Source organism: Heloderma suspectum, chromosome 7 (genome assembly GCF_057233095.1).
Source record: "Heloderma suspectum isolate Gila_16-S chromosome 7, 16-S_ref, whole genome shotgun sequence".
In the NCBI taxonomy this organism is placed as follows: Eukaryota; Metazoa; Chordata; class Lepidosauria; order Squamata; family Helodermatidae; genus Heloderma; species Heloderma suspectum.
In genome coordinates this window covers 65,002,271-65,014,404 of record NC_139464.1, presented here as the reverse complement: position 1 = coordinate 65,014,404, position 12,134 = coordinate 65,002,271, and the positions used below count along the sequence as shown (strand labels likewise).

Below are 12,134 nucleotides of genomic sequence, written 5' to 3'. Positions count from 1 at the left end.
AACATTAAAAAAACTTAGATCATGGCATCTGGCCCCATCACTTCCTGGCATATAGAAGGGGAAGAAATGGAAGCTGTGACAGGTTTTATTTTCTTGGGCTCCAAGATCACCACAGACGGTGACTGTAGCCATGAAATTCAAAGACGCTTGCTCCTTGGGAGGAAAGCTATGGCAAACCTAGACAGCATAGTAAGAAGCAGAGACATCACCTTGCCGACAAAGGTCCGTCTAATCAAAGCTATGGTTTTCCCAGTAGCAACGTATGGATGTGAGAGCTGGACTATAAGGAAGGCTGAGCGCCGAAGAATTGATGCTTTCGAACTGTGGTGCTGGAGAAGACTGTTACGAGTCCCCTGGACTGCAAGGAGGTCAAATCAGTCCATCCTAAAGGAAATCAACCCTGAGTGCTCATTGGAAGGACAGATACTGAAGCTGAAGCTCAAATATTTTGGCCACCTAATGCGAAGAGAAAACTCTCTGGAAAAGACGCTGATGCTGGGAAAGACTGAAGGCAAAAGGAGAAGGGGATCGCAGAGGATGAGATGGCTAGATAGCATCACCGATGCCATGAATATGAACTTGAGCACTCTCCAGGAGAGAGCAGAGGACCGGAAGGCCTGGTGTGCTATGGTCCATGGGGTCACGAAGAGTCGGACATGACTGAACGACTGAACAACAACAACAAAAGAGGAAACCATTTTACCTTTAAATATATATGTGTACAAGAAGGATTTTCCACTAAGATAACTGAATGCACAACACAAAACTCTGAGGGCCACATTTATATCTTTACAAACTCAAGGGCCCACATTACTATGTTAAACATAGGAAAGGTTTTACATTATAATTCAGTGGGTTAAAAAAATAATCCTTTCTTCTCTGTACCACATCTCACAGTTCTCCCACTAATGCAGTTTTCTCAGCTACCCACTTACCTGAGTCCATAGCACTCTCTTCAAGAATTACCTTCTCTTTTCTACTCATCTTTTTCCAGTTTCTATTTTTGCTATCTTGTCCATCCACCCAAAGCCTTATTTCTACTACTCCTTGCAAAGTTCAGCAGCAACAGCAGGCAGTCGGCAACAAGGTGCAAAATTGGGTCTCAGCTCCACTGTGCACCTCTGAATGCATGAAGGATCAACGGAGATGTAGTTATACAGGCATTCTGCCATCCCAAACTTCAGTTAGAATTCCTCTTGGAAGCAGGGATGTGGTTGCAGGCATTATGTTGTGCAAGTCTGATAGAACAAATTCTTCCTTTCTGTTTGGGGACAGCCCTGGTCTAACTCTGCCCCTGCAAGATCCCAAAGGTCTTATCATTCATATAAACATAACTTTTGATGCCATTTTAAAAAGCAACAAACCCACAGGAATCTGAAGAATGTTTAGACACAGATACCTTATAATTTTAAACATTTCTACATATTCACACTCCCAAAACAGTGCAATTGCAGTTGCATTTGTGTCAGGATTTGGAGTTCTACTAGATTAGAACATATGAACTGTAGTGCAGTTTTACAAGTTCTATTTGCATCTCCATGGTGTCATATTGAGACAAGGGGTGGTGTTTGATACTGTAGCACACAGATGCCCTCTAGTGTCAAAGTAAATCTTGTGTTCATTTGTGCACTGAATTGGGTTTTTTTATCCACCTTTCCTAAAAGTAAAACACAATTCTGCACTCAATATGCATAGTTAATTCAGGCATCAGACCAAGTAGTTCTGGCCCAGAAAAACTTATGCCAGAATAAATTATCTGCAAAGCAGCAAAAGATTTAATAGTTTTTGCTGCTACAGAGAGATAGCCACCTCTCTGAAACCTAAAAACTATGAAAGAACCAAAATTCCACATAATAGGATAATTTGATTTTACTTTTCCATGCTCCTTGTAAAAGTATCCCCAAATGTATTTCTACATAAACTCTTTTATGAGAATCATAACCAAAAGCAATCTGAGTGTGATCATATTTCAACCTATTTTCCAGAGCTTGATGCAATTCTATTATATTTGAGATTTACACTGGAAGGGGTATTTCACACACTCTCCCCAGCTACTGTCAACAGTACATGTATTATCTGCTACTTGGACAGATGAAAAGTCTAACTGGACAGTATCAATAGTTAAAACGTTTTGCTGTTCTCTCATTATGCAAGTCAGTGTTTAAAGATAATTTTGAAAGCCAAAACTCAGATCCGATTTAGACTCACCTTCACTGACCTGGTTGGGGAATTATGGGGGTTGTATTCAACACATCTGGAGGATGCCAGGTTGGGGAAGGCTGTTCTAGCCTTTGAGAAATGTGTGCTTACACCCATTTCTTGTATTTCTTTGTGATCCAGCTTCAAATAATACAGAGGTATGAAAAAGCATCTCATTTGCACTTCCCATTTCACTTATCATATGTCCAAAGCTGGTCTTATTCTGTCTCCTCAATAGCAAAATATGGGATTAGTGTGTGGAAAACATTTTTACAATACTTTCACACATTAAATACAGTCAGGGCCAGAAATATTGGAACAAGGATAACTGTTTCGGCAGTTGGCCTCTGTACATCACCACATTGAAGTTGAAAGGAAACACACCCAGATGGGAGTGAACTCAGGACTTTCAGCTGTAATTCAAGGGGTTTGACAAAAGTGGGGCACTAACTATTCAGGAAGTACAGCCAGTGGCATACACACACACCCATCATTGGTGGCTCATAAGTAATGGAACAAACCAACATCATTTCAAACTTAAGGATCGCCTTTAATACCTGGATGAAAATCCTTTGCAGTCAATGACTGCCTGAAGTCTGGAACCCATGGACATGACCAAATGCGGCGTTTCCTCCCTCGAGATGCTTTGCCAGGCCTTTACTGTAGCTGCCTTCAGCTGCTGCTTGTTTGTGGGTCTTTCTGCCTTCAGTCTTTTCAGGAAGTGAAAAGCATGCTGTGTTGGGTTGAGATCATGTGACTGACTTGGCCATTGAAGAACATCCCACTTCTTTGCCTGGAGAAACTCTGGGGTAGCTTTTGCTGTATGTTTTGGGTCATTATCCTTCTGCAATATGAAGCAGCGTCCTATCAGTTTGGCAGCATTCGGCTGAATCTGAGCAGAAAGTATAGCCCTATACACTTCAGAATTCATCCTGCTGCTTTTCTCAGCAGTCAGGTCATCAATAAACACCAGTGGCCCGGTTCCATTGGCAGCCATCCATGCCCATGCCATAACACTGCCTCCACCATGTTTGACAGATGTGGTACGCTTTGGATCATTAGCTGTTCCTTTTCTTCACCATACTTTTCTCTTCCCATCATTCTGGTACAAGTTAATCTTGGTTTTATCAGTCCAAAGAATCTTATTCCAGAACTGGGCAGGCTTTTTTAGGTGTCTGCTGGCAAAGGCTAATCTGGCCTGTCTGTTCTTGAGCGTCACCAGTGGTTTGCACCTTGTTGTGAAGATTTACATTCATAAAGCCAACTCTTGACTGTAGATATTGACAATGACATGCCTACCTCCTCAAGAGCGTTCTTGACCTGGCTAGATGTTGTGAAAGGGTTCCTCTTCACCACGAGCAGAATTCTGCGGTCATCCACTTTAGTTGTCTTCCGTGGTCTTCAGGCCTTTTGCTGTTGCGGAGCTTGCCAGTTAATTCCTTCTTTTTCAGGATGTTCCAAACTGTTGTATTGGCCACTCCCACTGTTTTTGCTATCACTCAGATGGGTTTATTTTTCCTCAGCCTAATGATGGCCTCCTTCACTCAAATGGACACCTCTTTGGGCCTCATGCTGCGAGTTCCAGTGAACAGTTACCAAATGTAATACTCAGAACCACCTCCAGGCCTTTTCTCTGCTTGATTGGTCATTACGGGGTACCCAGGAAACAGGCCACACCTGGCCATGCAGCTGCTTGTCAGCCATTTGTTTCATTACTTATGAGCCACCCACGATGGGTGTGTGTGTATGCCACTGGCTGTCCTTCCTGAATGGTTAGTGCCCCCACTTTTGTCAGACCACTTGAATTACAGCTGAAAGTCCTGACTTTGCTCCCATCTGGGTGTTTCCTTTCAACTTCAATGTGGTGGTGTACGGAGGCCAACTGCCAAAACAGTTATCCTTGTTCCAGTATTTCTGGCCCTGACTGCATTGAACTAGTTATGAGTTCTATTGCCAGATTTAATAGTTAATATTAATCTGCATGAAATGAAATGAACTGATTGAAAAGCAGTTCAAAGGAAATAAAATTATTAAGAAACTGATGTTAGGAAATGCTGGATTCTTATCCTTACTAGTTTCTTTCTTAATCCTTTCCTACATCTTGCCAAATTTGTTCTTGCAGAAAAACGTAGCTATATGAAATATGCAGAGAACACTGTTGTCCAGATGTACAGGGAAAGAATGGGGTCTTGAGGCATGTGACATGCAGGGAATAAAAACTAAATTGGAAAATTACTTTGGAGAGATTTTATACTGACTAGACTGGAACCTATAACTAAAATCTGTAGCTTTGGACCTGAACCATAAGAATTCCAGCTCTGATCAGGTACCCTGTTTTGAGTAGCTGGACCTGGTGCTGGGAACCCAAGACAGGATAAGGATTCTGTTGGTGTACCACCAAGCCTGCTGCCCAACAGTATTCCAGATGGAGGTGGTATTGAAGACTCCAAGACTGATGGTCTTGGGGAACCTTAACACTTATTACATTCACATCACCCTACCTTGTCTGGGGAGACTTGGGATTTCATGTCTTCTATGACAATCATGGGTCTGTCTCAAATTATATTGGGCTCAACACACCTTGGACCTGGTGTTCTACAATGAAATGGGGGGAAATGATCTGTGGGTATAGGAACCATTTATGATTCTATTAACATGGACATATCATTACCTGATCAAGCTGGACTTTCAGGCTGCTTACAACTTCTACAAGGGTGGGTTTGTATGGTTCGCAAATGGATGAATCCAGAGTTTCTGACCTCTCTGGGTGAGTTCCCAGTAGTTTTAGCTGGCAGTACTGTCAAGGCCATGGTCAGTACTTGATGAGGGGATGACCAGAGCCATTGATGTGACTGCTCCCAAACAACCTCAACCAAATTATAGAGTTGAATCAGCACCTTGGTGTTCTGAAAACTGATGGCGATGATGAAATGGCTGGGTTGATGATTAGAGCACAAGTGGCAAAAAAATTTGTAGCAAATACAACTGAACATAAGTGAGAGCTCTCTTTCGGGCCTCAGCATAATGCTGTCCAGCAGAGCTATTTTGAGTGGTGAAGGCATGCAGATCATAGAGCTCAAGTGGTAGGACCCTTGAGGGTTCACTGTGATCACTTTGCATCACATTTTATGGATAAAATCACTTGCATTCATATCAGCTTGGACACTGCACATTTGATGAGTCAGATGTAGCTAGGCCACCATCTGGTCCTGTTATGGATACTTTTAATGTTGCACAACCTGAACAAGTTTCTTGGGAGGATTGGAGCCTACTACCTGTATTCAAGATCTTTGCCCAGCTTGGCCAGGGGAGAGGTAGGAGTTTAACTTCAGAAGTGATGAATGCTTCTTTGAGGGAGGGAATAGTGACTATCCCTCTAAAAGAGGAGGTGGTTATCCCCCTCCTGAAAAAAAAACGTATTTAATCTCTACAATCTGTGATAATTACCATGCTATGTCTAATCTTTCATACTTGAACAAGGTTCTGGAATGGGCAGTGGTTTTTCAGATCTAGGATTATTTGAATCCATTCCAATCTGGATTTAAAGCCTGGTTTTGGGACCAAAACAGGCTTGGCTGCCATGGCAGATGATTTACACAGGGAAGTGGCCCCATTTGTTGCTGCTGCTGCTAAATTTTTAAAAATACCTATTTGTTTCTTTAGCTTTTAATTGAAGGGTTGTTTTTTTTTTTTTAGTATACATACTGCTTTTGTGACTGGTTCATTTTAAATTGGGTTTAAAATGAATTTATGAGTTTATGTATTTGTTATTGATACAAAATTATATGTTTTATATTGAAAGCCGCCTTGGAAAGATTGTACTCTTGAAAGGCGTCTGAGAAATGCATTAAATAAAAATAGAACTTTTACTAAGAGTAGGTTTATTGATAGAAAAAAAACCTCCACTAATGGGAGAGGCAAAAACCCCAACAACTTAGCACATGAGTTAAAATTATTATCTTTTACCATATTCGTTTGCTGCTGCTGCTGTCAATTCAGCATGAAGAGACACTTGTTTCCTTAATGGTCAAATCGGACTTGCTGTTCTGGAGACTGTGATATTAGTGTGTTAAAAACAGCAGCCAAGAGCTAAATATCTCCTTGCATGTACCCAGACAATTCTGTTTTAAGGCCTGCAGATTCTATCGCCCCTTCCAATTGATGCTCCTCATGCTATGTATGTCAGCTGTTATGTTAAAGGATTCCCCCAGCTTTCAGAATCACTTTGTAGTTTCAAAATCTCTGAAGCATTCACTGGAACTCTACATGGCCCTTTGGATCACAGCCAACCACTTTATATCACTGCATTCATTTCAGCATCACTATTACGATGAGTCATGTTTCAAAAACATCCCACTATGAGGCAGCTCTAACACACCACTCAGTTTTATACAATGGTCATTTTCAAAGCAAGCCCTGACAAGTGAGCTGTGAAATGCTTGCACATGGGAGCATCTCGCAGGCTGAAAACTAGAGGTCACATATCCTTGGCTTTGTCCAATCAACCTGAGCATTACTAGCTTTGACTTTGACATACCATTACTAGAAAGAGACCTGGACAACTTGTTTCATTCCATAAGTTGGGTGTGTTGTTTACATCTGACTGGATTTATGGTTATTTTGTGTGCCATGGCTTACTTCCTTACCCCAGTACTTCTCCAGAAGGGAAAAGTGGAGCAACTAATGAAGGAAAAAGTAACTAAAGAAGGAAAAAGCAAAGGATATATCTGAGCTCCAAAGTAGTGCCACTTCCCATCAGCTCCAGCCAGCATTGCCAATGGCCAGGGATGATGGGAGTTATAGTCCAACATCTGGGGCACCCCAGGTTCCCCACCCCTGTTCTGAGGGGGCAAGCAAGTTAAAAGTTACTTGAATCAAGCAATGAATCATCGGATCCTAATGAAAATATGTAGCCAAAAAAAGAAAAACTAGCGGTAGCAGAGAAGTGCTACAAAGCTGGGCAAAGTCCTCTGAAATTATTTATGCAACAAGGTCTACTGAAGTGAACTGGGGCAGGAGTACAGTCACTAGAGACATTCAAGCGCTTCTGCAGATATCCTTGATGGACTGGTTCCCCATTACCCAAATGTTTCCCACATTAATTATGCTCACTGATGTAAGATTTGTTTACAAGGAAAATCTGTTTACACAAGAACGCAACTAATTTCTGAAAATACTAGGTTTATTCACACCCCAGTGATAAACAACCTTAATATGTCTCTAGTTTTTCTGTAGGTCACCATCACAAAATACAAAAACCTAGAGCATAAACAAGCAGACAGTTATGAACGTTCAATGTGGTCTTGATGGAAATTAACAGATTATATGGAAGTAGTCAAATTCAAAAATGTATGTCATCTCCTAATTAGTACGAGTCACTGCCATTTCTATAACGAAGTAATGAAGGCACAGCTAGTGCAAGCAGACTTAAACCCATTTAAACTACTGGGCTGAAAAATACTTTGGTTGGTTCTTCAGGAAAGGATCTTTTCTAAACAAATAGTGGTCTCCGTCAACAGTTCTGATATCTTCACAGCTGCAGTCTAATAGCTACATGACAACAGACTTCACAAGAACCAAACTATATATAGCAATGAATTAACTATTCATGCTTTAGGGATTTACTGCATTCTACATATTGGCAGAAAAGTACTATTAAAATGCTAGGTACAAGGAACCTACATTTTAAACTGGTTCTGTCAGTTTGTTTTAACAAAATGTTTACTTAATTCTACCAAGATACAAAACATAAGGCTGTAAGTAACTAATAGTTGTGTATAGGCTATTACAGTGAAGTTAATCCTCAAGGCCACATACACACTGTTTCACTGCTGCTTGCATTCTGCTGGGTTTGGATCCTTCTGTTGGAGAAAAAAAAGGACATGTCAGTGTGAAGACAGCAAGTGTGCTACAGGAAGATGTAAATTACAGACAATTCCTCAATGCAACTATCAAAGAACATAGATATTGATAATTTACCTTCGGGTCATAATCTGGATCATTTTCTTCATCTGCTTCTTCTTCCCCTTCCTGAAACATACAAGTATACTTTGTGTCACATAGAGCAAAGTAGAAAGTATACCAATATTCCGGTATTCATTAGCACCCATGTGCTATATTTTATGCACTGAAACCAGTTAACAGCATACTGAGAATCATGCATATTTTTATGTTTGTAACCCACCATGAAACTCACCTCATCATCCGCCTCCTCACCCTCTTCATCATACTGAAAACAGAGGGGGTAGGGAAAGAAGAATCAGTAATACAACAGTATCAAGTCCACCACCCTGCAAATTCAAGCCTTTGGGTTGCAGCGATTTCCAAATATCCAATGTCAATCTTAAATCACACAACATCCACTTTGCAAAGTGTGGCTGCTTTTAAAATCTTGCAACAAAACTCCAATTAATGATCAATCCCTTGCATACTTACTTGGAAGAAAGTCATATGTGAATTCAGGTGGGACTTAGGATTGCTCCCTCGAGGCATTAAAACCCTTCTATTTTTAAAGGAGTCATATCAATACTACAGTTTAATGATTGAATAAAACTGGATTTTAATTTGAATAAGCAACCAAAGCAATATATTCAGAGATTAAACTATTTAGAATTTTGCAAATAAAATAGCCTGGGGAAAATGATGATTTATTTATTCTGATGTCTATACTGCTTTTTAGACAAACTCCAAAGCAGCTTCCATAAAAATATTTTTATATGAATCATAAATAGAAATGCAATAGTGGAAAACAGAAAAAAAATCAGTTAAGACTATTTCTGTCTGTCTCTCTCTCACACACACACATACACACACACACGAGTGAATAAAAAGATCTTCAGCAGTCTGTGCCTGACGAGCTTCCCATGGGACAAAATTCAAAAGAAAAGGGATGACAACATAGAAGGTCCCTACCATGGGTCACTACACATCTAACTTCAGATGACAAGGGGAAAAGCAGACAGGCCTCTAACTACCTAAGCCATTAGACAGTTTGGAAGTCAATGTTTAGTTTGCAATAAGCTAAGATAGGCTGAGGTAGGTTTTAATTAATAAAAAATAGACTATCTCACTGAAAAGCAACTACCAAATTGCTTCAAGTACTGTTATTCGTATTTTAAAATTTGGGGTTTCCCAAAATTTGGTTTTCTTAGCAAGTACCTGGGAAAAATGGTTCTTACTAAGTTCCTGTTGAAAAGTAGTCCCCCACCCCCCATAAATTGCTAACCCGAAATTCAAGTGTGTATTTATGGTAGCACAGGGCTGAAGTATTTAACCCAGACCTTTTCATTTCGGGGTGTGTGTGCGTGTGTGCTTTTAGGCAAAAACATCCTCCCAATTAGATCTTTCAGGGTGGGCAAAGTCTAAAAACGTCAAGTGGGAGTGGGCTTACTTTGTATTACTTTGTAAAGAGAAACTGGCCAAAGGTTGATTTTTTTTACTTACACACACCCTTTGAGGTAAGCCCGCTCACCAACTGAAAATTGTTCGAATTTGCCCCCTTGAAAACCCCCAAATATCCACCCTTTCATGGGAAACAAATGGTCTTGCAAAAGTAGGAGATATTTGGCCCAGTCTTAACTTAGAATGCTAGAGAACCCATTCAATTGTTACATCTCTTCCTTCACCAGTGTTCTCATTTCCGCTCTTAAATTGCTTATTCGCTTTGCTTACTATTAAGTGATGGCTGCCTGGGCTCAAGTCTATCTGAAATTTGCACTCTAACCCTGAAGCTCTTTCACTTCTAATCACCATAGCTGCTGAATATGAGGGGAAAACATTCTGAATATGGCTGCAAAAACAAGCCCTTGCTGAAAACATGTTGAAGCTAAGCGCAGCCTCAAATTCAGCCCAGCATATAATTTTGTACAACCCAGTGTCATGTGCACTTAGTCATTGATAGTGTTCAATTATAATTAATGAGACCTTTGCGCTAAATTATGGTTTAGTTTAAGCCCTTAGATACAGCAGCACTAGTATTCAAGATAATTTTCACACAGCTGAAAACAAGCATCACTTACATCATCATCATCATCTTCAATGGCTTCTCCTGTGAAATACAACACTGATCGTGGAACTATGCGTTCCCGTAGAAAGTGACCAATTTCAAAATCTGCTGCAAGAATCGCTTCAGCATCATCATCCTGCACAAATATATGAATTCACAGCTCCATGAATTTGTATTTAGTAAACATGATACCAATTTATCATATAATCTGGTTTAGTGCCAGATTTTCCCAATTAGTCTGAAGTTGTGATTGCAAAATTAATTCATTTTTTAAAATCTTTATTACCCTTCCAATGAGTGCTGAATTCTGAAGGTCAAGAGCTAGAAATAACACATTTAATTTTGGTGTGAAGACATTAAATAGTTTAAAAATTCACGTAATAATAGACTCAGAGCTGCATGCCTAGGAATGTTGTTGCCTTAAATTTAACTCTCAAGACCTCTTCTGACTTCTTTTCACTTTTACTCTCCAGAAATGTGAACTACCTTGTAGCTTTATTCCTCAAAACATCTTTGGCAACCACTTTAGCCACAGTCATAGTCATATTATTTTGACTATAAACACTTACGTACAGCTTTTCAATTCTTCCCTTTTGTTTAGAGAACGTAAGAACTTAAGAAGAACCATACTGGATCAGACCAGGGGCCCATCTAGTCCAGCATTCTGTTCACTCAGAGGCCAACCAGCTGTCGACCAGGAACCCACAAGCAGCACATGAGTGCACCGGCACCCTCCTGCCCATGTTCTCCAGCAACTGGTGTACATCAGCTTACTGCCTCTGGTACTGGAAGAATCACATAGCCACCAAGACTAGTAGCCATTGATAGCCTTCTCCTCCAGAAAGAGGATACCAACAACATACAAATGGCCAACTTACTGGTGTTCAGTTACACTAACATGATTTGTATATGAAATAGATTCATTTTTATTTTCATTCACTTGTGGCCTCAGCAGTCCACGTGTGCTTGTGTGTGGCAGGCAAGATCATATTTACTGCTCAGCAACAATTTCTTTGATCAGAGGCACGTTTTCATGTAAGAACATGAAGACATCTAGAGCCACTCTCATGAAGAATCTAGACCAATCCTTAGGCTCATTTTGAGAAAGTTAGAGAAATCAAGACCCAAGATGAAGAACATTTTATGTTGTTTCTTTAACCACTGATAAAATGTGCCTCTTGCTATTGTATTTATTAAAATCTAGAATTTAAAATGTCCCAAGTTATATTTTTTCATTAGGAAAATAAAATTAAGGGACTTACCAAGTCTCCACTTTCTGGAACTGTAAGGAAAGAATTAAGATGTAGGATTATATATTTTTAAGAAATCTGCAACAACAACAAATTCAAATACCCAACCCGCTCTCACTCTTCATCTAATGCCAGAGAGGCTGTAGAGGTCCTGAACCATTTGCTTGAGCAATTATGGATTGGATGTGGGTAGATAAATTCAGGCTTAAGACGGAGGTGCTAGGAGTAGCACAATACTGTGCTAGGAGTACAGTATTACAGAAAAGCTCAACCATGATGTCTTTATGTATAGATGTAGCTTATGTCTTATATTTTTTGGTTGGCATCAGGCAGAAAGGGCAAAAGGCTTAAAGGCTGCCAGGAATGAGAGCCCCAGATGGTAGCAGGGATTTATTACCTAATGACCAATGTTTGTCTATTAATTAAAGAAAGTTGAACTATGGAACTGCCAATACATGGAACCAGACTACCAGACTATCAAATCACTACTCCACCGGACAAACCATCAGGGTACCTGTAAATTGGGCAATACAAAGCCTTGGCAGAAAACCATGACCAGTCCTGAAGCATCCCCACACAAAGGTAGACCAGCTAGAGCTAGACTCAGGGGTATCTTTTGTTCTGCGTACCTCTGTCTCCTAAATGCATAGCATTTGTAATGCTCAGTCATTTAGCTTTAA

At 40.2% G+C, this 12,134-nt stretch overlaps 1 protein-coding gene across 16 annotated transcripts in view; it reads right to left on the bottom strand.

Annotated features, from left to right (window-relative positions):
• Positions 1-5,893: 5,893 nt before the first annotated feature.
• The window catches only part of NAP1L1 (nucleosome assembly protein 1 like 1), a 41,548-nt gene continuing 35,307 nt past the window's right edge, over positions 5,894-12,134 (bottom strand). For all 16 annotated transcript variants that reach the window (XM_084810452.1, XM_084810453.1, XM_084810457.1 and 13 more), the window contains 5 exons: positions 11,467-11,486; positions 10,218-10,340; positions 8,396-8,428; positions 8,179-8,229; positions 5,894-8,060 (listed from right to left, as the gene is read on the bottom strand). In XM_084810452.1, coding sequence (XP_084666578.1) covers positions 8,025-8,060; positions 8,179-8,229; positions 8,396-8,428; positions 10,218-10,340; positions 11,467-11,486 — 263 coding nt within the window. In that variant the 3' untranslated portion in view covers positions 5,894-8,024. The remainder of the gene's footprint in view (positions 8,061-8,178; positions 8,230-8,395; positions 8,429-10,217; positions 10,341-11,466; positions 11,487-12,134) is intronic.